Source organism: Hyaena hyaena, unplaced genomic scaffold, assembly GCF_003009895.1.
Source record: "Hyaena hyaena isolate Hyena2069 unplaced genomic scaffold, ASM300989v1 scaffold_2357, whole genome shotgun sequence".
NCBI classification, from domain to species: Eukaryota; Metazoa; Chordata; class Mammalia; order Carnivora; family Hyaenidae; genus Hyaena; species Hyaena hyaena.
The window spans coordinates 27,372-54,239 of record NW_024082991.1 but is presented as its reverse complement, the minus strand read 5'-3'; the positions used below and the strand labels follow the sequence as shown (position 1 = coordinate 54,239).

At 39.7% G+C, this 26,868-nt stretch overlaps 2 protein-coding genes and 1 pseudogene across 2 annotated transcripts; 1 reads left to right on the top strand and 2 right to left on the bottom strand.

The window, feature by feature from the left end:
* The first annotated feature begins 5,662 nt into the window (after window positions 1-5,662).
* LOC120227460 (olfactory receptor 51E1-like) lies at window positions 5,663-6,615 on the top strand. Its single transcript, XM_039225567.1, is given in 2 exon segments — window positions 5,663-6,029; window positions 6,032-6,615. Coding segments are annotated over 2 exon segments (951 nt in total).
* Window positions 6,616-17,258: 10,643 nt separating this feature from the next.
* On the bottom strand, window positions 17,259-18,221 carry LOC120227462 (olfactory receptor 51I2-like). Its single transcript, XM_039225568.1, has one exon. The coding sequence runs from the start codon at window positions 18,219-18,221 to the stop codon at window positions 17,259-17,261; it is 963 nt and encodes a 320-aa protein (XP_039081499.1).
* A 7,766-nt stretch (window positions 18,222-25,987) lies between these two features.
* LOC120227461 lies at window positions 25,988-26,861 on the bottom strand (annotated as a pseudogene).
* Window positions 26,862-26,868: the final 7 nt, after the last annotated feature.

The window sequence follows — 26,868 nt, the reverse complement described above, 5'->3', positions numbered from 1 at the left end:
AGCCTAGAGTAGGGGAAAATATACAGGCCTTGGTGTTAGACAGTCCAGGTTAAATTTCTGCTTTGCCAGTCAGTTGTTAAACCCTGGGAGCATTATTTAATCCTGTGGGACCTCAGTTTTCTCAGCTATGTGTAAAGATACATAGAATTTTTATGATGCAGAATTGTTCTTAGGTTAGAGATCATATTTTTACAGCATCCAGCATGTCGTCGGCACTCAGTGATTTCTATTATTATCATAAAAAGCACTAAAATCAGTTTTGGGAGTGATCTCATTATTGTTATCTTGGATCAAAGAAATAGAGCTCATACCCCTGATCTATCTCCCTGACTGCTTTTCCATGTGTCTCTGAGAAGGAGGGAGTTCAGAGAGGTCTGGCAAGAGTGTGAGGCTGGGCTAGTCATAGGGGCTGAGCTGGCAATGGGGGACAGAGTTCTGGAGGCCAGAGGGAGGGAATGAGGAAGATTGGAGGCCTCCAAGTGTATTTCTGTGTAGTGGTGGTTTCTGCTGCCTCCAGCCTCAAGAAAGGGCCAAGACGTCCTTCACAGTTCTCCAAGGCATGCCTGGAACTTGCTGAGATAATGTGACTTTTTCTTTTTCAGAGAAAGTCCGAAGCCTATTCCCTGGCGTTAGGGAAAGGAAAGAAAAAAGACTTTCTTTGTTTATTTTTTCTCAAGTACGGTTTATTTTCAAAATAGAGTGATTTAGTTCCAGTTTCCCCCAGAACTCCAAATGTTCCCTGAGTACATGCAAATGGTTCTAATTACCAACAGCCACTCAGACCAGATGATATCTGTTCCCTCTGCCTGCCTCCTGGAAGGACTGTGGGAGATTGGGAAGCCTCAGTGCTTGGGCCCTATGGCTGGTGTCCCTACCATTCCTTCATTTTTCTCTTGCTGAAGTGATTGGCCCAGCCTGGTATTTCCCACTTTCTACCGCTGAGGCGCCTCCCTTTCCAGACAGCTGAGTCCTCTTCTGCTTGCCTAATATCTCCACATCAGTGCTTAATGCTTTGCCATTGAGAGAAAATGGATTGCTAGCTACTGTGTTGTGTGTGTGTGTGTGTGTGTGTGTGTGTGTGTGCCTGATGTGGAGTGGTGACTTAGGTGACAAATGGGGGAAATGAAAAGTTTTTGAAAAGCTTGTATGTTTTCAGGAATCTTCTCTCCCATTTTAATGGAAAATTTTTTTTAAAAAGTGCTTTTATACTGTGATAGAAGTTTTCAGCACACTTGACATGTCTTATCACATAATTTTGCAGCCTCACTGTAAGGTTGTTATTGTTCTCTGCTTATTTTGAGCCGAGGCTTGCATTTCTAACCCCAGAATTCTGCTAACCACATCACTTGACCCTTAGAGGTAATAGGATGGGATATGTCAATGCAATGATTCTTTCCTAACGTTTCCTAAGGTGACACATGGTGACTCTCTTCTACCATGTCTATTCATGTGAAATTTCTGTATGGTATAGGTATCTGGCCCCCTGGAGTAGCAGAGCCTTCTTGCTGATGTCTCCAGAGGAGGGATCCTAGGTCACCCCACCTCTCGGGCATAAACTGTACTGCATGTCTACTTTGCATTTATGTAGAGCCAAGGGTGTGCACCTGCTCTGTTCTCCATGTATCCTTTCATGGCCTCCCTGGTGAAGAAAGGCCTTTTCTGTTTGACTCTAAAGATTCTTGTTCTAAAATTAGGACTACTCTGCACTGACCTTCCAAATATTCTTTCATTCTTCTCGAGTCTATAGTTCATATGACCGGCAGTCCTTCCTACCTCCTTGCCTGTGCTATCCTCATTAGATGTCTATTGAGGGATTCTTCTTTTGATAAAACCCCCTTTTACTTTCAATGAATGTTAACTAGATACTAACTAATAAATATAGTAGGGTCTCTACCATTCAGGAATCCATAATTCAGGCAAAACAAATATATTAATAATTATAGTTCAGGACTGTAAATACATGAAAGCGACCTAAACAAAGTTCTTGGGGAGCACAGGGCTGGAAACATTTAATTATACCCAGGGTTACAAGCTTAGCAACACAGCATAGGAGAGAGACAGTAAACCAGGATGTGAAAGACGAGTAAGATTTTCTCAGTGGGAGGTCAAAGAAGGGGATCTGGAAGAATCTTGACGAAGGAATGAGAAGTAAACAAGAGATAAAGACATAGAAGCATGGGAATCAGGGCCACCTTCAAGAAACAGCATGCATTCTAAAGTGGCTGGAGCCCAGGGGCCATCATCAGCAGTGGCGAGAGAGCAGCCTAGGGCAGATGCTAGAAGACAGTCTTTTGCCACAACCTAGCAGCTTAGTATTTTTTCTAGAATTAATTAAGTAACCTTGAGAGAGGTATTGTTTTAAGCAGTAGAAGCGAGCTGATTTCATTTGGTGGGAAGATTGTTGGGATTGTGCAGATGAAGAAGGCGGCACTGGAGACATGTCAATCAGAGTAGAGCGTCTGAGCTTGTGTGGCTGTTCAGGCCACCCAACAGAAAAAAGGAAACACTGTAAGAAAACGGTTAACGACAATAGATGTAACTGTTTGCACATTTACTTTGTGTCAGGCATGGTGTTAAATGCTTTATACTCATCGTCTCATTGAATCTTCACGTTGAGCTCTATTAGGCAGTAACTATTATCCTCATTTTAAAGATGGGGAAACTGAGCCTTAGACAAGTTAAATGATATGCCCAGATGGCACACCTAATGAAGTTGTTCATCAGGATTTGAATCCAGGACTGAGTTCAAAGCTTTTGTTTGTTGTACGGGGAGAGTTGAATATGCTTGAGAATCAGACAGGTGACTCCCTTCAGTAAGACTTTAGAATTATAATCTGGATCACAAAAGACAATTCAAAGCTTGCTAAAAAATTTGGGAATCAACAGTTTTTGCATAACAAGTAGATTTATCGAAGGGGATGGGATGGTCAGGGTAGATGGTATAGAACAAGAGGGAAACTAAGGATAAAATTCTGAGAGTATCATTATCTAAAAGTATGCATAAGGGTCAAGCAGAGGAGGCTGAAGATCCAGAAAGGAGACCAAGAACAGATGATCAGAGAAAGATGAGGCACAGCAGCAGGAGGAGGGAGAAAGTTTTAAGGAGGGACCTGCTCATAGGGTCATAGGTTAGGGAGGTCAGTACAGAAGATTTCAGACACCGATGGCTTTGGCTTCTTTGCCTGATTATTCTAGATTAGATATGGCTCCTCATACCTTCTCCCTCCAGCAGTTGGAATTAAACTTTCACTCTCTGCTCTAAAACCCATGCTCTCAGTGTTTTGCTCTCTGTCTGGTCTGAGGGAACCCCTGTGGGATAGCTCAATGGCTGAACAAAGATTACTGGCACACCCTAAGCCCAGTGAAGGGTTTTGGCCATGGACTCTTCTTCACAGTCAACTACTCTCTGGTAACTTGTCTTAGTATTTCATTTCTTTTCAGGGTTGATTTTAGAGGTGAGATTAGTGATTAGGCTGGTCCTTGAGTGACACATGGCTCATACTCACCTGTTTTCTGGCAATCCTTATCCCACTTTCAAGATCTTAGGATCTAACCTTTCTTTTTTCTTCCCAAGATAAAAGTATCTTAAATATATCCTAGCAGTAAGTGGCACTATGTCAATAATGGGAAGAGGAGATAGCTAGTTTCCAGATTATAGCTGAACACATTTTCATATGTTTAACAAGTTTAAATCTATATAATCTAATAAATCATAGAAGCACATGAACATTTGTGGATGGAAAAAAGGAATGAAGGAAGTTAGTTAACTTTTTAATTGTTTCAACAGAGAGATAGGATCTGAGCAAACTCAAGTCTGACATTTCCCATATCAACAATTTCTACTTATAGCCATCACTTTTGTAGCCAGATTCGGAGATACCAGCACACTGCTATAGGATTGATTATTCCTGCAGTGCTTCTAATGCCACTATCTTTCAGGTTTAGTCTTCTGTGTCACTCCCTCTCTTTTAAGCTTGGTGGGTCTCCTAGACACAGAGTTTGAGATACTAATTCTTGTTTAAATGATGTATTGACAAACTACTGTCCTGAGAAGAAGAGTGAGACAAGCAGGACAGAGCAGGGAAAGAAAGCTAAGCAAAGTTGTGGTCTCAGCAAGGTCTGGTTCCTCAGGAAGCTCTGAAGTACTCGTTGCATCACAGCTTTGATCCCTCCTTGAGGCCACCTGGTCTCACCTGGAGGCAAGGCACCTAGCCCTTTGCACCCTTGTGTCAGGCAGTCACTGACCTCTAGATGTGTCCTGGGTGAGGGGTATAGCATAACTTCTGGGTGAAGTGCCTCTCATTCGATCAAGGATAATTTTCTGGAGACACAGAGAACTGTGAACCTTTAATACTCCACACCCAGTGCAAATATAGGTGNCTCAAGCAAAAGCCGTACGCTTAACCGACTAAGCCACCCAGTCGCCCCACTCCCTCTCTTTTAAGTTTGGTGGGTTCCCTAGACACAGAGTTTGAGATACTAATTCTTGTTTAAATGATGTATTGACAAACTACTGTCCTGAGAAGAGGAGTGAGACAAGCAGGACAGAGCAGGGAAAGAAAGCTAAGCAAAGTTGTGGTCTCAGCAAGGTCTGGTTCCTCAGGAAGCTCTGAAGTACTCGTTGCATCACAGCTTTGATCCCACCTTGAGGCCACCTGGTCTCACCTGGAGGCAAGGCACCTAGCCCTTTGCACCCTTGTGTCAGGCAGTCACTGACCTCTAGATGTGTCCTGGGTGAGGGGTATAGCATAACTTCTGGGTGAAGTGCCTCTCATTCGATCAAGGATAATTTTCTGGAGACACAGAGAACTGTGAACCTTTAATACTCCACACCCAGTGCAAATATAGGTGCATTGGCTTGGTGAAGGGGATCTGAGTGGGATACCAGTGGCATCCACTATAGCTATTGTTCCTTTTATGTTATATACTGGATAGTCTGGACAATGTAAGACTCTGGATGGACTTTGGGCAAGAGTGAAGTATAGAGTTAGTGTTTAGAATGAAGTTAGTATGTCAGTTTTTAAAACTGGATTAGAGTTTATCATAAAATAGATACTATTAAGTTTTAGATCAAGTTTAAAATAGCATCCCGAATTAAGTGTTAGATTAATGTTAAAGTCTGGGTAAAGGTTAGAATTAGAGATATCGTTAGGATTAGTGCTAAGATTAGGTTACCATGTTGATTTATGTTACTATTGCTATATTTGGATTAGAATTAGTTTTAAAGATAACCTAATGATAGAATTACAGCTGGTATTGAGCATAGGGGAGCATAAGGGAAAGATAGGGTAGAGGAAATGATGGGACACATAAAAATATCATCTAAGTCTGTATACTCAATCAAAAGCCTATTTTTGGTGAACTAAATGATTTTAAATATGCTTATAATTTTTGTCTTAGTATTTCACTTGTTTTCAGGATTAAATTTAGAGGAGGGATTAGTAAGTAGGACTGGGGCTGAGTTACAAACGGTTGTTAGGTTGAGTTTAGAATAGAATCAGAGTTTGGATAGGCAATGAAATTAGAGTTAGGGTCAGAGAATAGGACATCAGGGTGCAGGGAAAGAAGCATGGTATCAGGATCATGGAGGATCTGACAGTTGCTTATTTTTGTATTCCAGCCTGTACCTGCTTGGCACTGGTTCAGGCTCACCTTCTTCACTATGGTGGACCCCAATGGCAATGAATCCAGTGCCACATATTTCATTCTAATAGGCCTTCCATGCTTGGAAAAAGCTCAGTTCTGGTTGGCCTTCCCATTATGCTCCCTCTACCTTATTGCTATGCTAGGAACCCTGACAGTCATCTACATTGTGCGGACCGAGCACAGCCTACATGAACCCATGTATATTTTTCTTTACATGCTTTCTGGCCTTGACATCCTTATTTCTACTTCATCTATGCTCAGAATGATGGCCATCTTCTGGATCAATTCCACCACCATCCAGTTTGATGTTTGTCTGCTACCAATGTTTGCCATCCACTCCTTATCTGGCATGGAGTCCACTGTACTACTGGCCATGGCCTTTGAAGCTATGTGGCCATTTGTCACCCACTACGACATGCCACAGTGCTAACATTGCCTCGTGTTACCAAGATTGGCATGGCTATTGTGGTACAGGGTACTGCACTTATGACACCCCTGCCTTTCTTCATCAAACGACTGCCTTTCTGCCGCTCCAACATTCTTTCCCATTCCTACTGCCTACACCAAGATGTCATGAAGTTGGCTTGTGCTGTCATCCGTGTCAATATCATCTATGGTCTCATTGTCATCATCTCTGCCATTGGCCTGGACTCGCTTCTCATCTCCTTGTCATATCTGCTTATCCTCAAGACTGTGTTGGGCTTGACACGTGAAGCCCAGGCAAAGGCATTTGGCACTTGTGTCTCTCACATGTGTGCTGTTTTCATATTCTATGTGCCTTTCATAGGGTTATCTATGGTGCACCACTTTGGGAAGCGGCATGACTCCCTCCTGCCTGTCATCATGGCCAACACCTACCTGCTTGTTCCTCCTGTGCTCAACCCTATTGTTTACGGAGTCAAGACAAAGGAGATCCGGCAGCGCATCCTTCGTCTTTTCCATGTGACCACCCATAATTCAGATACCTAAGTGTCAGTGAAAACTTCTTTTTCATTCAAAGTTTTTCAATTTAGGTTTTAATATCAACATTTCAGAAGACAGTATTAGGAAAAACCCTCCAACTTCCCTAATAGAAATAAAACTGAACCTTCAAACAGGAAATTGGTTGGACAATCTCTGTATGGATAGGGGCAACACAACTGTATACTTCCATTCCCTGTTCTTAAATATTATTTTCCCTTTATAATTCTCTCTATATAATTTTTAAAACCCTGAGGTGTTTGTGTTTGTGGCTGGAGGGTTATTACTTCCCATTTAACCATTTTGTCCAAGTCTCTAATTGCTTGCATTGATAGTCCACAGCATTCTGAGCTGAGGGTTGCATATCTAAGGGACATTGATTAAAAGTTAAGCATGGCAAAAGTAAAATAAACACAAGACCACAATATAATCAGATAATCTTGCTTGAAACTATGATATCCTCTTCAGAATCCCCCAACTGTATTGCATCCCAGGAAAACAGATGTATCTGAATTTCTTTCTTCAAAATGATCCTCACAAAGGATAAATAATTTCTTTTATTCTGGGCACCAGCTCTTAAGAGGAGGATTAGAAGTAGAACCTTGAAAAGACTACTGTTACCTACATTAATGAAAGATGACACACACTGTTCTGAGCGTTTTCACAGATCATGGACACGTTTCCTTCACTTTCTTATCAACATTTTTATCTGGGTAGGAATATGATTAGTATCACCATTTTACCAATGGGGAAATTGATATTTAATGGGTATCAGTGAATTATATGAGGTCTTTTGATACCCATATGGTGGGAAGGGACTGTTAAAGAAGGGGACTGTGAGGTACTGAGTTAGACATTTCAAAAGTCTTGCATTTTTTACGGGAGGTATTTAATTTCCTTCCTCACTCATTTAGTATCACATGTAGGAATTTCCTGTTAATATTGCTGATGGCTTTAATCCCAGTAGTTCCTGGTCCATTTGCCACCATACCTGGGTAGTAGTAGCAGAAGTGTGTTTGGAACATTCCCAAACAGTGGCTAGTTTGGAAAATACTAAGGTTATCAGTGGGGGCACTCATAGGCTACCTGGAGAGACACTTTATGGAGAAATGTAGTTGAGAACACCTAGAAGCTCATGACAGAAATGGCAGGTCTCTCACAAACCAGGGATCAAGAGCAGGAAGCATCATGAGGCTGAGCAAGGGCAGTGGACCATGTGGCTAACTGAGAAACAAGGTTAAGGCAAGCATGGCTCCAAAGAAACTGAATAGAGCATGTAAGTGGACACGGTATATTGCCTAGGCTCTGAATGACCCTGTAGGAGAAGCCCACAACATCACTGCTTGGAGAACAAGACTGTAGGAGAGACCAATAAAGACTACATCCCTGCTATCTGTATTTAGCATGAAAATGGTCCCTGAGGTTTACCTAGGCACAACACTCCTAGAAGGAAGCAGAATGGGAAGGAAAAGATGTGGGCATTATAGGAGTGCAGCAGGAATAGACAGGGAAGAAATGAGACCACCACCCATAGGGGAATGCTAGTCAGACTCAAAGAGGAGTAGGTAGTATAGTAGAAAGTTGGGCACAGAGCCAGCCAGAATTTTCTGGTTATAGCTTGCCGACTATATGGTAGCCCTTTCTATGGTAGAGAGGGTATAGGGAGAGCACATGTGATATCTTGGACTGGAATCCAGAAGATGAGAATTGTGAGCAGTATGGAATCCGACATGCTCAGGTGGGCGGTGGCCAGCAGAACTAGGAGCTTAAACTAGAGTCAATGCAGGCTTTGGTCATTTTGGACAGAGGAGCAGTCTCTTATCCAGTAAAACCCTGACAGTGGGATTGAGAGAAAGAGACAATGAAAGTGATGGAAAGAGACAGATCTTCTTATTAGGAAAGCAGTATAACACACTTTGGACATTCCCCAAATATTAAACCAAAATATAATGAACTCTAATAAAGTTGTCACATTAAAAGACAAACATTGTTAGCATTTTGGTGTTTATTTCTCCAGATGTTTAATAAGTGTTTGTATGCATGCTTCTGTATGGGCATATGATGAATGTGTGTATCTGTTTTGTATTTGAGAGACAGGGATAATCAACAGATAAATCAGACACATTTTAAATTCTTTTAAAATCTGAAGATACAGCCATGTTTCTAGATTTTAGAAGGGCTTCCAATTCTGTGATAGTTAATATGCTCAAAATAAGTTTCATGGCTTTAATCCTAAGTGACTTAACCATTTTGACAGTATAAATGCACACCACCACCACCACCACTACCACCACCACTATCACCACCACCTTCGTTATGTAATTTCTTAATAAATACCAGATTATTAAATGCCAGATACAGAGACAAAGCTATAGAAGGACTCTTCTAACTTCTAGATCAGATTTCTTTCTTCTTCTTCTTCTTCTTCTTCTTCTTCTTCTTCTTCTTCTTTTTTTACAAATAGTTTATTGTCAAGTTGGTTTCCATATAACACCTAGTGCTCATCCCCACAATTACCCCCCTCTATGTCCATCTCACCCCTCCCCCCCATACCCATCAGTCCTCAGTTTGTTCTCACCATTCAAGAGTCTCTCATGGTTTGCCTCTCTCCATTTCCCCCACCATTTCCCACCTTCTTCTCCCTCATGGTCCTCCGTTAAGTTCCTCCTAATCCTCCTATACGTGCAAACATATGATATTTGTCCTTCTCTGCCTGACTTATTTCGCTCAGCATAACACCCTCAAGGTCCATCCATGTTGCTACACATGGCCAGATTTCATTCTTTCTCATTGCCATGTAGTATTCCATCGTATAGATAAACCACATCTTCTAGATTCATTCGTCCTTTGATGGACACTTAGGCTCTTTCCATGTTTTAGCTATTGTGGAGAGTGCTGCTATGAACATTGGGGTACATGTGTTCCTATGCCTCAGCATTTCTGTATCCCTTTGGTAAATTCTAGCTGTGCTATTGCTGGGTCATAAGGGAGTTCTATTGTTAATTTCCTGAGGAACCTCCACACTGTTTTCCAGAGGGGCTGTACCAGTTTACATTCCCACCAACAGTGGAGGAGGGTGCCCGTTTCTCCACATCCTCGCCAGCATCTAGAGTTCTCTGATTGGGTCATTTTGGCCACTCTGACTAGCGTGAGGTGATATCTCTGTGTGGTTTTGATTTGTATTTTCCTGATGAGGAGTGATACTGAGCTTCGTTTTCTGTGTCTGTTGGCCATCTGGATGTCCTCTATGGAGAAGTGTCTGTTCATATCTTATGTCCATTTCTTTACTGGGTTGTTTGTTTTTAGGGTGTGGAGTTTGGTGAGTTCCTTATAAATTTTGGATATTAACCCTTTGTCTGATATGTCATTTGCAACTCTCTTTTCCCATTCCGTTGGTTGCATATTAGTTTTGTGGGTTGTTTCTTTTGCAGTGCAGAAGCTTTATTCTTGATGAGGTCCCAATCATTTATTTTTGCTCTTGATTCCCTTGCTTTTGGGGATGTGTCAAGTAAGAAGTTGCTGTGGTGGAGGTCAGGGAGGTTGTTTCCTGCTTTCTCCTCTAGGGTTTTGGTGGTTTCCTGTCTCCCGTTTAGGTCCTTTATCCATTTTGAGATTATTTTTGTGTATGGTATGAGAAATTGATCTAGATTCTATTTTCTGCATGTTGCTGTCCAGTTCTCCCAACACCATCTGTTAAAGAGGCTCTCTTTTGTCCATTGGATATTCTTTCCTGCTTTGTCAAAGATTAGTTGGTTGTATACCTTTGGGTCCAGAATTGGCAAAGATGAAGTCAACCTTTCACTTTTCGCTGACAACATGATACTCTACATAGAAAACCCGACTCCACCAGAAGCCTACTAGAACTGATCCAAGAATTCAGCTAAGTTTTAGGGTATAAAATCAACGTACAGAAATCGGTTACATTCTCATATACTAATAATGAAGCAACAGAAAGAGAAATCAAGAAGCTGATCCCATTCACAATTGCACCAAAAAACCCATAAAATACCTAGGAATAAACCTAACCAAGGATACAAGAGATCTGTATGAGGAAAACTATAGAAAACTTATGAAAGAAATTGAAGAAGACACAAAGAAATGGAAAAACATTCCATGCTCATGGATTGGTAGAATAAATATAGTTAAAATATCATTACTACCCAAAGCAATCTACACATTCAGTGCAATTCCAATCAAAATTGCACCAGCAAACTTCTCAAAACTGGAACAAATTATCTTAAAATTTGTATGGAACCACAATAGACCCCGAATAGCCAAAGTAGTATTGAAGAATAAAACCAAAACGGGTGGTATCACCATCCCAGACTTTAGCCTCTACTACAAAGCTGTCATCAACAATACAGTATGGTATTGGCACAAAAATAGACACATAGACCAATGGAAGAGAAATGAGAACTCAGAGCTTGACCCAAAGGTATAGATCAGATTTCTGATTATTTATTTCATGAATACTCACTGGGTCACCTGGAAAGGCCTGGAGTTAAGGACTAGAATGAGAAGAATAGGCTGCCTCTTTCAGGAGATTTGGCTGGAATTTAGGGTATGTTCTGGCAAAGACCTTCATCATGTGCCTTTCGTGTAAGTATCCTTTTATCTTCACCATTTCCTTGTTTAGACATTGCTGTCTCTGACCATACTGCCTCAGACATTTGGACGTTTTGTTGGGTCCTGGAGGAGTCTGTATAATATTAAATCTCAGTCTATAAGTCACTCAATTTTTAGGTTTATTTAGAAATATTTCATAAACATGTCTTGTGTTCTCTATTCTGACTACCAGGGCTCTGGTCCGGATACTTATGTCTTGCTTAGAGGATTGCCATACTTCCACATTTATCTCCTTGCCTTGAACATTTTTCACACAAGTCCTAAATCCCATGTACGTTGCAGGAATTTTTCCAAACACAATTCCAATTATCTTGCTCCCCTATTTAAAATCCATTGAGGGTCTTTTATTGCCTCCCATATAGAGTTACTTCTTAGAATGACAGTAGGCCATTCTTATTTACTTCCCATCTTATTTTTTCAGTGTAAAATCTCTAATTTTTCCATGTAGTGTGTTTTTCAGCTCCGAAAAGAGGCATCCTATTCTTCTCATTCTAGTCTTTAACTCCAGGCCTTTCCAGGTGACCCAGTGAGTATTCATGAAATAAATAATCAGAAATCTGATCTAGAAGTTAGAAGAGTCCTGCTGTAGCTTTGTCTCTGTATCTGACATTTAATAATTTAGTATTTATTAAGAAATTACATAAAGAAGGTGGTGGTGGTAACACTGCTGTTTATTCTTCCAGAAAAGACACTGGAGGTATGAATTTCTTAAATGTTTTTCCTTACATTAGCATAATTATCACAAAGTCTTTATTAATCAAGATGACACCAAGCTGGGTCTTATAAAGGCTTTTATTAATTTGCTTTGGGTCAATATCCTCTCACCATCTTTGGAAACTTACATTATTTTTCCTTCTCCCTCTTGGATATTCAAACCAACCATCTCAATCATTTCTAGCATTCATAATGTTCAAGCCTCTTACATATTAAAATCAACAAGTATAAACTTACGTAGATCCTATATTCCTCTTTGATCTCTTTCCTTTCTTAGCCAAATCTCTTAGAGAAGTCATCTATAACTTATCTCCATGTGTGCATCATTCATCTAACTCTTTCATTACTCCAATATAATTTTGTCTTCAGTCAGACTACCAAAGGCATTCACTGTCATCATCAAGGATATCTGTGTGTCTGAGGTTTTAAGTCCTTACCTTCCTCGACTTCTCAACAACATTCAACACAGTTGACTACTACCTCTTTCTTGATACGTTTTCTTCCTTTGCCCTCCATAGCATCACACCTGTGGTTTTCCTCTTGTCTCTCTTAGTACTTGTTATTTTCCTTTGCCACATACATTCTACTCTGCTTTATGAGAGAAAATGGTATCAGAGGGCCTGAAATTAGCCCTTGAATTATTATGCAGTGCATTTGGGTTGATGGCTTTTATTGGCATCTGCATATGATGACTTAAGTTTTATCTCTAGTGTAGAGCATCTGGCTAGTTGAGAGATCCTGGGTGACGAGTCTAATAACCAGTGCAATCTAGTCATTTGGATGCCTTTAGCAGAGTTGAGACTCAGAGTGTCCATAGTCAAACCCATGATATTCTTTTCCCAACTGAATTTCTCTATTCACGTTTTATATTTCAGTTACTCATGGCACCATTTACCCTAAAGTGTCCCAAACTATCAGTCATCTTCGGTCTTTCCTTTTTCCTCTCTTTGCCTTCAAATTTGATCCAAAATCAAGGTATATAATTTCTACTTATATAATTAGTTTGAACCTATCTCCTTCTCTTTATCCCCAGACCCCGAGTCCAAGTTTCCACTAAACCTCATCCTGACTATAGAAAGAGCCTTCTGATAATTTAATCTGTTCTCTACAACTCATCATAAAAAATATTGTTTTAAAATTAATGTGACCATGTCAAAATGATCCTCATCCCTGATTAACACATTATTACTTCCCATATTTCTGATTGGTCCTTATTTATGTTTTTCATATTTGTCTTAAGCCATAGGTTCTTTGTGCTTTGATTTCCAGTAGCACTGCTTTTCATTCCATTCCTTTACTGTGTCATGCTTCCCTTTCCACAGCTATTTGGAGACAGGGTTTCGTTGCCTAATATACCTAACCCTAAATGTTCTCTTTTTCCTAGTTAATTTCTCTTCAAAATATGGACATCACCATAATTACCACTTTTTGAGAAAAGCCATTTCTGATCCTTTGAACAGGTGAAATATCCTTATTGTGTACGTTCATAGAACCATCTATCAGTTAATTTATTTATTTAGTAGTCACTGTGGTGGGCAGAATTCTAAAACACACCACAAAAATATCCTGTTTTAGTTCCCAAAACTTTTGTGTATGTGAAATATCAATTCTGTGATTATGTTATTACAGCTGACTTTAAGATATGTGGGCTTAAGCACACATGAGCCCTTTGAAGAAGAGACATTCCTGCAGCTACCTAGTGACAGAAGTTAGAGATAGTCAAAGTTAGAGAAGAATGTGATGCATTGTTGCTGATTTGGTATTGAAAGGGGTCATGTGAGAAGGAGTGTGTGTAGCCTTAAGGAACTGAGGAATAGACAGCAGTTGCACAACCTCAAGGAACTGGCTTCTTCCAACAGCTCAAATAAACTTGGAAACAGATTCTTTTCCAGGGCTAACAGGCAAGAATCCTGTTGACTGATACCTTCATTTTGACCTTATATAAGAGTCCCCCTGTTAGGGAATCTAGCCAAACCCATCCATACTTCTGACCTTCAGAATGTGAGGTAATAAATGGGTGTTATTTTAAGATACTATTTTTTTGTAATTTTTTAATGCAGCAGTGTAAAACTGGTCACTGAATACATTTTTAGTGCTGTTAATATTAAGTGCTATTAAAATGAGTGAAAACCTTGCATTGAGAATGCAATGTGGTTTAGACTATTCCTTGATTGAACTTAGAGTCTACTGGGGGAAGAGGAGCCTAAGTGGATAGCCCTTAATTCATTGCAAATTTATATTTATTTCAGTGCACATTTAGTCTAGCCCCCCAAGTCTTCGAATGTGGTAAAATACTACTCCTGTGATTGTGTTGTGTTATATGACACAGCTGACCTTAAGTCAGGATGTTTATATCCTAATGGGCTGAGATAATTACAAGAGCCTTTAACAGAAGGGACATTTCTGCAGCTGGTGACAGAAGGAGTCAGAGATATTTCATTGATATGTATTCATTCCATGAAAATCAAGCCTGGTTTTGGTACCTTTATATTCTGATCAACTAGCAGAGTGCTTGGCACATAGTGGTCACTAAAGAAAAAACAATTTGTTAATACGTAAAAGGTAAAATCCTCCCAAGTTAGATAGCTGGTAAGTATAAGAGACAGATTTAGAATTTGAATAAGGTTTGTTTCCTGACTCTACAGTTTGTGTCCTTAACCACTATAACCCAGTGCAGGCACTATATATTAAGATATTGTGATATTGAATCCAGAATCTATAAGGAACTCACCAAACTCCACGCCCGAAAAACAAACAACCCAGTGAAGAAATGGGCAGAGGACATGAACAGACACTTCTCCAAAGAGNGTTGCACAACCTCAAGGAACTGGCTTCTTCCAACAGCTCAAATAAACTTGGAAACAGATTCTTTTCCAGGGCTAACAGGCAAGAATCCTGTTGACTGATACCTTCATTTTGACCTTATATAAGAGTCCCCCTGTTAGGGAATCTAGCCAAACCCATCCATACTTCTGACCTTCAGAATGTGAGGTAATAAATGGGTGTTATTTTAAGATACTATTTTTTTGTAATTTTTTAATGCAGCAGTGGAAAACTGGTCACTGAATACATTTTTAGTGCTGTTAATATTAAGTGCTATTAAAATGAGTGAAAACCTTGCATTGAGAATGCAATGTGGTTTAGACTATTCCTTCACTGAACTTAGAGTCTACTGGAGGAAGAGGAGCCTAAATGGATAGCCCTTAATTCATTGCAAATTTACATTTATTTCAGTACACATTTAGTCTAGGCCCCCAAGTCTTCGAATTTGGTAAAATACTACTCCTGTGATTGTGTTGTGTTATATGGCACAGCTGACCTTAAGTCAGGTTGTTTATATCCTAATGGGCTGAGATAATTACAAGAGCCTTTAAAAGAAGGGACATTTCTGCAGCTGGTGACAGAAGAAGTCAGAGATATTTCATTGATATGTATTCCTTCCATGATTATCAAGCCTGGTTTTGGTACCTTTATATTCTGATCAACTAGCAGAGTGCTTGGCACATAGTGGTCGCTAAAGAAAAAACAATTTGTTAATACATAAAAGGTAAAATCCTCCCAAGTTAGATAGCTGGTAAGTATAAGAGACAGATTTAGAATTTGAATAAGGTTTGTTTCCTGACTCTACAGTTTGTGTCCTTAACCACTATAACCCAGTGCAGACACTATATATTAAGATATTGTGATATTGAAACTCATACTTTTGGAAGGATGGGGGTTGGGTAAGAAGAAAGACAGACATCCCTTTTCAGCCTTCACTTTGTATGAAGGTATACTCAAGCAGAAATATATTAACAAATCTTAGTATTGTACTTTTTTTCCTAGAAAAATTCTTTATGGAGCCAGAGTATTTCACAGAGGTATGAAGGGTATAAATTCTGAGAAAAGGACCCAGGAGGAGATCCTTTAGGGTGAAAAAGTAGGAAACCTTCACTAGGTGAGGAACCTGATTTCGATCAGTTCATTTGCACCTCTTATATCTCCAGGTCAGCTATCCAAACTCAACTAGAATCCTTTCCACAAACTTTTTTAATTATTCATATGTATTTTTTTTCTGAAAGACCAGAGGCTCCCTGGAATAAACATCTCCAAGTTATCTCTTAATTAATTAATCTATTGTCCATTTCCCCATTTAGATTCATTTATACATTCAAAAAAATTATTAAGCAGCTATTATTCCACCACAGCTAGGAACTGAGTATATTTTGGCACCCAAGGGGTTTAGAGTCTAGTCAAGTGATAGACTGTTTCATATTGCACACATGCACATATTGTATAGAAGACAAACACAGTCCAGTGAATAATGTGGAAAAGAGAACTGGACAGGATTTCCTGAGAAATTAGGCTTCTACTTAACTAATAAGAAGTGTAGCTAGAAATGAGACATAGGTATGGTGGGGAGATGAGAACAATGCAGGCAAAGTAAATGGCGTCAGGGAAGACCCTGAGACCAGATAAAAGCTTAAGCTGATAGCCTTTTTGGCTCTAGTTTTGCTTGTATGTCAACACATTTTTAGCCTGCAATACATACTCCTAACTAATTTTATAGGAAAAATATTTAACAAATGGTGTATATGTTTTTGGGCAAAACAATCTACTTAGCATAGTATATACAGTTAGTATACAGTTATGTTAGTATATGCAGTCCTATATAATTCTGTACAAATTGTACAATCTTTCTGGCTTCATCCTATACCACTCCCTCTTCAAACCTTATGCCACAGTCTCTCCTGTATAGATGTAATGAGCAGTAGAGACATAAAGAAGTGCAGGAATGAGTGCAGGAATGCTTAACTTTCCATGAACACGTTTACTTCTTCAAAACGTGGAGCCTTTTCTCATGTTTCTCTTTTTCCTAGATTTTTCTCTTCCTTACTGAATTCCTACTTTGCCTAGAGAAACCCTACACATTTTTCCAGGTGAAATCAAAAGCATTCTCTCCTTTGTAGAGGTTTGTCTGATCTTCCCAGGCAATTTCTGGCAACTACCAATTTGCAGTTCCTCTAGTAACCTCTTGCACAGAACTTTATTATGGTATCTGTATGATGGTTTTGTATTTAGCTGCCTTTATGCTCATACAAGAATGTGTTTCTGGAGAGAAAGGATCATGTTTAATATATTTTTCAGTCTTTAATTCTCAGCACTATTTATAGTAAAAAGCAAATCATGAATGTAAATTTGAAACATAAATAATCCTGATGGGTCTAGCCCTGAGTAGGAATTTTCAATGCTTGCTGAGTGTAGCAGGTTCCTGTGAGGTACAACAGCAAGTTCTTTATGGTACCCAGACCCAGTTATATTTCATAGTTTGATCAGCCTTGGCCTTTTGTCTTTAGCATCCTAAGCGTGGCCTTCCTGATAGGCTTGGATTTCACACTGTAGATTATGGGGTTGAGCACAGGTGGTACCACCAAGTATACATAAGCAACCAGGGCATGTACAATGGGGGGCAAGTGCCCCCCAAAATGGTGGATCATGGACATGGTAATGCCTGGAATGAAGAAGACAAAGACAGCCAGGATGTGGGAGACACAAGTGTTGAAGGCTCGGATGCGCTCCCTAGGAGATGCCAGGCCCAGGACTGTATGTAGGATGAGAGTATAGGATAGCATGATGAGCAGAGAGTCTATGCCTCCAGTGGACAATACCACATAGAGCCCATAGAAGATGTTGATGGTGATGTCAGCACAGGCTTTTCTCATCACATCAGGATGAAAACAGAAGGAGTGGGACAAGAGGATTTTGTTAGGGCAGAAGTTCAGGCGTTTAAGCAGGAAGGGCACTGGGAAGAGAGACAGGGTAGCACGGGCCACAATGGCCATCCCAATCTTGATGATGACATTATTGGTGAGGACAGCTGCATAGCGAAGAGGGTTTGAGATGGCCACAAAGCGGTCAAATGACATGGCCAGGAGCACCGACGACTCCACCACAGAGAAGGAGTGGAGGAAGAACATCTGGACCAGGCAGGCATTGAAGCCTATGAGCCGATGGTCAAACCAGAGCACGGCCAAGGTGGTGGGCAGTGTGGACAGGGTGAGGCCCACATCGGTGAGGGCCAGCATGGACAAGAAGTAGTACATGGGCTGGTGCAGGCTGGGAGTCCTTGTCACAGCCAAGAGGATCAGGCAGTTTCCAGTGAGGGCCACAGTGTACATGAAAGAGAAGGGGATAGAGATCCATCCATGAACAGCTTCCAGGCCTGGGATGCCAATCATCAGGAAGGCATGTGGCTGGAAGAAGGAGATGTTGACATAGGTCTGGGAAGGGAGCATCTTTGGAAAACAGTCGAGGTCTCTTGAAAGATGTGACCTTTTCTGTCTGGCTAGACAGAAAGACAATGACAGGACAGCTGTTATTATGAAGACATTTTTTAATGCTGTATATAATATTTCATTAATTATTTCCCATCTTCTCAGCTCTTTGTATTATTAACCATTCCAGGAATGTACACACATTCGCTAATATATCCTCCAAACAAATGCATAATGTAGGGGATAGTTTAACTTCCTCCTAATAACTGGAAAATAAATGACTGAAAAAGAGATACATTTCACTTATCCTGTTGCCCTATCTAGAGAAACAAAAGGGTACTAATTTTCTTGGACACAGAGTCTGGAGTTCTGAATAATTATCTGAATCAGGAGATTTCTCTGTTTTAGGCAAGTAGACACCTTCATTTCCTCTGCCTCATCTAGGGGCATAGACCTGCAGTCTCTCGAAGTCCAATCCTCCTTACATTTCTTCCTGCTTCTGACATGTGCTCATCTTCTCCCATTGTCTCTTCCTCTGGCAGCAGCTGAAGAGAAGGGATCTGAGACTCACTAACCAGACCTCCATCCTTCTAAGTAATATAGAAGGGGTTGTATTTTGGCCCCAAGGTACTTACCTTGCTTGTCACAGCCTTCTCCACCTCTCCACATCCTGAAGGAGGCCAGAAAAACTCTGCAACTAAGACACTACCTTTATACCACTGGCTGGGTACCTTAGTGAGTTGCTACTCTCCAGGGATATCCAAGCCATAGCCCAGAGGATAGTCTATACTTGTTTTTCCTTGGGCAATGGAAAATGAGTGGGAGATGTGTGTTGGCATAGAGGGTTATAGAGAAAATGAGATATTTGAGCAACTGAGATGTTGAGGAGAGGTGTAGTATCCTCATCATCTGTAAGTTCATCCATTCTAACACATCTGCAGGAAATTTTAGTGGCATTTCAATTTTTTTCCTTTACTGTGCTCTTTAGTGATATCAGATCAGGAATCTGGAGTCACACAGAATGCCATTCTGGCCCTGCCAAATGGTACCTTTCAGAGACATGGGATTCACTATGTCTCTTTCCCTCTACTCTCTCCTTGGCCCCGAGGGTTATTCATTCAGATTAAGCATTGCCACTTCCCGTGTCTGTTCTTCATGTGACATTGTGAAAGACCCATTCTGTTGCACAGCAAATATGTATTGAATAACCTGAGAAGATAGATGGGGAATAAACGGCCCCAAGATAGAGAGATATGAACGGGGGTACACAGGTTTACTGGGAGCTTTCATATCTCTGTTTATATGTTTTTAGAAATACAGAGTATCTTACTACTTAGGGAATTTTCCTTGCTATCTTCTTCCATCCCTAGGAGTTTCCTTTTTTTTTTCTTATTGATGAAATGAAAATATTAAGAAGCTACAGGGATGATATGCCATAGTTTGTGTGTGTGTGTGTGTGTGTGTGTGTGTGTGCATGGCAGCCTTATTACAGTATAATTGATGTGCAAAAATTATTAATGTATTAATTTAATAAATTTGGACACATGCATACATTCATGAATTTTCATCATAGTCAAGCCAATACACATATCACTCAATTCCTAAAGTTTTCTTGTTGCAAATGGGAGGATTTCAATTTTTTTTTTAAAGACTTGAATAATATTCTACAGTACATATATACCACATTTTCTTTATTTATCTTTTGATGGACATTTGGATTGTTGGATCTTGGCTATTATGAATAATGTTTCAGTGATAATGGAGGTGCTAAATATGTAAGGAATGTACCTCTACATAATAAAGGACATATATGACAAACCCACAACTAACATCATACTCAACAGTGAAAAACTAAAATATTTTCCTTTCACATCAAGAACAAGGCAAAGATGCTCATTCTTTCCATTTCTGTTCTACATAGAACTGAAAGTCCTAATCAGAGAAATTAGACAAGAAAAAGACATAAAAGCATCAAATTGGACATAGGAAGTAAAATTATCTTTCTTTGCAGACAACATGATCTTATGTGTAGAAAACTCCCAAAACTCCATTAAAAAATTGTTAGAACTAATAAACAAACATAGTAAAGTTGAAGGAAACAAAATCAATATACAAAAATCAGTTGTTTTTCTATATACTAACAGTGAAATATTCAAATAGAAAATTACTAAAACAATCCCTTTAACAATAGCATGAAAAAGAATAAAATACTTAGGGCTATACTTAACCAAGAGGTGAAAGACTTATACACAGAAAACTGCAAATCATTGATGAAAGAAACTAAGACACAAATAAATGGAAAGATATTGTATTTCATGGATTAAAAGATTTCATATTGTCAAAATATTCATATTGTGCAAAGTGATCTATGAATTCAGTGCAATTCCTATCAAAATCTCAATGACATTTTTTACAGAAATAGGAAAAAAAAATCTTAAAATTCATATGGAACCACAAGAGACCCAAATAGTCAAAGTAGTTTTGAGAGAGAGGAAAAAATCTGGAGGCATCACCCTTCCTGATTTCAAAACACATTACAAATCTACAGGTATTTAAAAAGTATGGTACTGGGGTACCTGGCTGTCTCAGTTGGAAGAGCATGCAACTTTTGATCTCAGGATTGTGACTTCAAGACTCTCATTGGGTGTAGAGATTATTTTAAAAATTAAAAAAAAGACACTACTCATATAAAAACTGACATTTGGGATAGAGGGCCCAGAAATGAATGAAATATATGCAGTTTTTGACAAGGGTCCCTAGAATATACAATCGGGAAAACACAGTCTCTTTAACAAATGTTGTGGGTAAAACTGGATATCTCCATGCAAATGAAAGACATCGAGCTCTTATCTTACACAATATATAAAAAATGGAGCTGGAATTATAAAACTCATAGAAGAAAACATAAATAAGAATCTTCATGACACTAGACTTGACAATAATTTATTGGATATGACACCAAAAGCAAAATCAATAAAAGCAAAATTAGACTACATCAAACTAAAAATTTAATACTCATGAGGCACCTGAGTGGCTCAGTTGGGTGAGCATCTGACTTAGGCTTAGGTCATGATCTCACAGTTTGTGAGTTTGAGCCTTGCATTTGTCTCTCTGCTGTCAGCACAGAGCAAGCTTTGGATCCTCTGATCCCTTCTCTCTCTGTCCCTCCCCTGCTGGCTTTCTCAGTCTCTCACAATAAACAAACAAAGAAACAAACTTAAAAAATTAATGCATAACAAAGGGAACAACAAAGTAAAAAGGCAACCCATGGAATGTGAGAAACCACACATCTGATAAAGGATTAATATAAAAATATATATGAGGAACTCTTACAACTCAATAGCAAAAAAAATCTAAATAACCTGATTAAAAAATGGGCAAAAGAATTGAATACATATTTCTCCAAAGACATACAAAGGGCCAACAGATATATGTAAAGGTGTTCACCCACTAATTATTAGCGAAAAGCAAATCAAAACCACGATGAGATATCATCCCACACCTGTTAGGATTGCTGTTATCAAAGGAAGAAAAGAGAAGGAAACCCAAATGATAACAAGTATTGGTGAGGATGTGGAGAAGTTGGAACCCTGGTGTACTGTTGGCAGTTATGTAAACTGGTGTAGCCACCATGGGTACAATATTCAGGTACTCAAAATATTAGAAGTAGAATTACCATATCATCTAGCAGTTCTACTTCTGGATGTGTGCCAAGAGAATTGATATCTGGATTCAAAGAAATATTTGCAGAAAAATCTTAAGAGAACATCTGTATTTCCTAACATTAGCCTATAAATCCTACTTCATCTTGCTAAGTTTTCTGCCAATGCACCTGTCAGTGAAGAAAGGGCCTGCTCTAGTGGTCTCTTCAGGATGACTTTGGAATGAAGGTGTCTCTATACCAGAGACAATGAACTTGAAGAGCCAAAGCAAAATAGAGTGATGTGTAACTAAAGTCTAGAGTCTCTAATATTATAATCTCAGGCAATCATGGAAGGCCTGGGGAAAACTGTAGGTGAGCAAGAAGAACCCTTTGGGAACAAAGGATGACCATTTGCTCCACAGCTGTGAAGGGTTTTATTTATAGCTTTCATTGCTTTTGAGTGTGGTGTGAATGTAGAAACTAGCTGTTAAATAGACATCTCTATATTTGTTCAGGAATTATGTTTTATAAATGGCTTTATTCAAATAATATTCCTGAAGCCATGTCTGGGCCAATCCCTTTTACGGTTAATTAAGGCATTCAACGTTAATGAGTGAATCGGTATTGCCTTCCAGGAACTAGAATAGATCAGTACAAGAGATGATTTCAATAGCAGTGATAAGCTCTCTGAGAGACATGTGTGCAAGCTGCAAAGAGAGTAGAAGAGAGAAGATCAAGAAACAAGACATGGAAGACAGAACCTTTAATCTCTTCCTGGAAGGACAAGAGTCTTCCACTTAAGGTGGAGAAAGTAGTCGGTGACTATTACAGCAGTAAAAAAAAGCTGGGAGTTCCACTCACCAGAGCTGTGCAATTATGGGTTCATCCTCTACTGCCTACATTTGGAGGTAAACTGAGGGAGGAGTGCTAGACCCTGCACCCAGACATCTTTATTTCTGACCAGACCCATAGCTTTATGGTGTCTTTCACAGTCTTCATTGGTTCATTTGCTAAAACATCATTTTTTAAGCAACGTGTTTTTATGTGCCAGGCCCAAGTTAAGCACTGAGAACAAAGAAATAACCAGAACATCCGCAGTGATCCCTGGCTTTAAGGATTTAACGTCTCAAATATAACGTAATTATTTACTGTATAGTGTATTAAGTACCACAGTTGAAGGAAGCACTAGGTGCTTGGGGATCACTGTTGAAACCCCTGACTTGGCTTAGGATGGGAGTGGGGAAAATCCCAAGTCAAGTCTTAATGAAAAATACATTCTAGTCAAGAGGAAATATAATTATTTTGCTTCCTCTGTATTCTAATTCTGTATTCTGAACACCAGTGGATTACCTTACCATGGCTTAGTCTTAGGATCTCTCTCAGCATTCATTCAATAATTACCTGAGACACTACTCTCTCTCTTGAGATATTAGGATCGTGGGCATGGAGCTTGCTTGCTCTCTCCCTCCTGGCCATTCCACACAGTGCAAACACACACAAACACACACATACCATACACATACACACTTTTTATGCAGATTCATTAAAAAAGCTTTTTTAACGTTTATTTCTTTTTGAGAGAGAGAGAGACAGAGCATGAGTAGGGGAGGGACAGAAAGAGAGGGAGATATAGAACCCAAAGCAGACTCCAGGCCCTGAATTGTCAGCACAGAGCCTGACACAGTCATGAACCATGAGATCATGGCCTGAGCTGAAGTTGGATGCTTAACCGAATGAGCCACACAGATGGTCCTCTACAGACTCATTTTTAAAAATTAATTTTATTTTTTAAAAAATTAACTTCATTTTATTGAAAAGAGATTTTTAAGCTGGCTCCACACTCAGCATGAGCCTGATGCAGAGCTCAATCTCATGACCCTGGGATCATTACCTGAGCTGAAATAAAGAGAATCAGGAGTTGGACTCTCAACCGACTGAGCCACCCAGGCTACCCTCTGCAGATTCATTTGAAAGCAAATTGTAGACACTGAAATCCTTCTCAATAAACATTAAACATGGACCTTCTACAAATGGATTCTCATACATAATCACAAAACTATTTTCAAATCTAAGCAAATTATACTAACATAATAAAACTGTCAAGATACAGTACATATTCAGATTTCACAATTGTCCTAATAATTACTGGTTAATGGTAGTTTTTGGTTGTGGTATACGTTTAATCTCTTTTAATTTAGATTAATTCTCCAACATTGTTTTTACAGAATTGCCTTTTTTAAGATTACGGGGAGGGTGTGTGTGCTGCTTCTTATATTTAAGATATTTCTGATTACTTTCTCATGGTTAGATTTAAGTCGGATATTTTTTGATAAGAATTTCATGTATATGATTTTGTGTTTTTATTTTTCAGATCAGAAGGTATATAAGGTCAGATTATCTTATTATTGATTAAGCTAAATTTGATCACTTTCTTTTTTTTTTTTTTAATTATTTCTAGGAGAGAGAGAGAGACAGTGTGAGCAGGGGAGGGTCAGAGAGAGAGGGAGACACAGACTCTGAAATAGGCTCCAGGCTCTGAGCTGGCAGTCAGCACAGAGCCCGACGCGGGGCTCGAACCCACAAACCGCGAGATCATGACCTAAGCGAAAGTTGGACTCTTAACCGACTAAGCCACCCAGGCGCCCCTAAATTTGATCACTTTCTTAAGGTGGTAATTACCAATTTCTTTTTTGTAAAGGTACATTCATCCTCTTCTATTTAGTAAAAAGGCTGTGCAGTGATACTTTAAGACTGTGTGAATATTGTTTCCCAATATCTTTTAAACATTTGTTGATTATTTATAAATTACATTAAAAATGGCAAAAAGGTAATTTTCTAAATCTATCTGTACTTTCTAAAGAAGAGTTAATTTTTCCTTCTTCTTTTCTCCCTCTTTGTTTTGAACATCACTATGGACTCACACTTTGATTCAATTTGCTATAACCATCTGCTGTCAAAATTATTTTTAATGTTCTAATTGACACACATATATCCACTGGTAGCTTCTTCAAATGAGTTTGTGGGGGTTTTCTGTTTTTTGTTTTTTTTCACATGACTCCACTGTCTTAGTGTTCTTTATGGCTTTAAGGCACATAAGCTATTCCAGTATGACCTTATGTTTTTTCTGCTTCATACCTGGAATTAGCCATTGCCCCAAGGATCCCAGGTAATTGTAGTGGGAATTGGTTTTTAAAAACCAGTATGTGGGCCCTAGGTTTGCTCATTGCTTCTGGCACTTTCAAAGGAAAAAAGAAGAGAAATGTAGAGATAAAATTTTAATAAATATATTTAATTTTTCCTTATTGACTTACTTTTAGCCTCCATTCTCTTTTCCCCAGACTGTTACATCAACCTCCTAAATGCCTTTCTTGCACTTTTTTTCCTCCCCTTTCACTTTTCTAACTTATAGCACACAGTTAAGTCTGTGCATCCTGTAAAGATGCAATACCCTTTCCATGGCTGACTCTTAAACCAGGAATGAGAGGAGATGTTTCCATGAGGCCTAAAGGGCCCTGAGGATTCTCACCACTGCTCATCATTTCCAGTTCATCTTTTGCCATTCTCTCTCCAACACCCACACACCGATTATGCTGAGCCACATCTGGCTACTCACTTTTCTGCAAACCCAGCAGATAATTCCACATCAGTGTTTTTTTGTTTTTTACATTCTTTTCCCTTTAGTAGGTATGTCTTCCCCTTGCCTGCCTTTTCTGCCTCACAAACTCTTTTTTACCTTTCAGTCTCCTTCTTCCCTGACTCATTTCTCATTTCTTCTAGGTAAGACAGGAAACCTATTTCTGGGTTCCTATAGCATTTTGTGTGTAGCTATCATAGCCTCATCACATTTAATTGTAATTGTATATTTAGAATCTTCTGACAATGGCGAGACAAGACCATGTATGATTCATTTTACTGTCTCTAGTAATGACACAGATTCTCACACAAGCAAATATTGAATTAAAAATCTGAAGTTAATGAGTTCAGGAAAGAATCAAGACTTTGGGGTTTGTTGCCCATCAGTCTGAGAGTATCCATTTGCTGTCATACTCTTGGCAATCCTTGGGTCAAGGATCTGAGTGAGAGCTTTCTGGACATAAGACTGGTCATGTTTTTCCTCAGATTCTGTGGTTGTTTCTTGGTTTCATCAGCCTTGCCTCTTCTCTCTCAGTAGTCTGAGCATCGCCTCCCTGATGGGCTTGGATTTCACACTTTAAATGATGGGGTTGAGCACAGGGGGCACCACCAGGTACACATAGGTAATAAGAGCATGTACCATGTGAGGCAGGTGCCTTCCAAAACGGTGGATCATTGACACTCCTATGACTGGGATGTAGAAAATCAGAACAGCTAATATATGAGAAACACATGTGTTGAGGGCCCGGGCACGCTCTCTGGGAGAGGCCAGACTCATCACTGTATGAAGAATAAGGGTATATATAGGACAGGACAATAAGCAAAGAGTCTACTCCCACTGTGGATAAAACTACATAAAGTCCATAGAGGATGTTGACAGTAATGTCAGCACAGGCCCGTTTCATGACATCTGCATGGAAACAGAAGGAGTGGGACAAGAGGATTTTGTTAGGGCAGAAGTTCAGGCGTTTAAGCAGGAAGGGCACTGGGAAGAGAGACAGGGTAGCACGGGCCACAATGGCCATCCCAATCTTGATGATGACATTATTGGTGAGGACAGCTGCATAGCGAAGAGGGTTTGAGATAGCCACAAAGCGGTCAAATGACATGGCCAGGAGCACCGACGACTCCACCACAGAGAAGGAGTGGAGGAAGAACATCTGGACCAGGCAGGCATTGAAGCCTATGAGCCGATGGTCAAACCAGAGCACGGCCAAGGTGGTGGGCAGTGTGGACAGGGTGAGGCCCACATCGGTGAGGGCCAGCATGGACAAGAAGTAGTACATGGGCTGGTGCAGGCTGGGAGTCCTTGTCACAGCCAAGAGGATCAGGCAGTTTCCAGTGAGGGCCACAGTGTACATGAAAGAGAAGGGGATAGAGATCCATCCATGA

Bases quoted from the DNA above. Each gene is read 5' to 3' on its own strand.
- LOC120227462 (XM_039225568.1), bottom strand. From the start codon at position 18,221: ATGCTCCCTTCCCAGACCTATGTCAACATCTCCTTCTTCCAGCCACAT.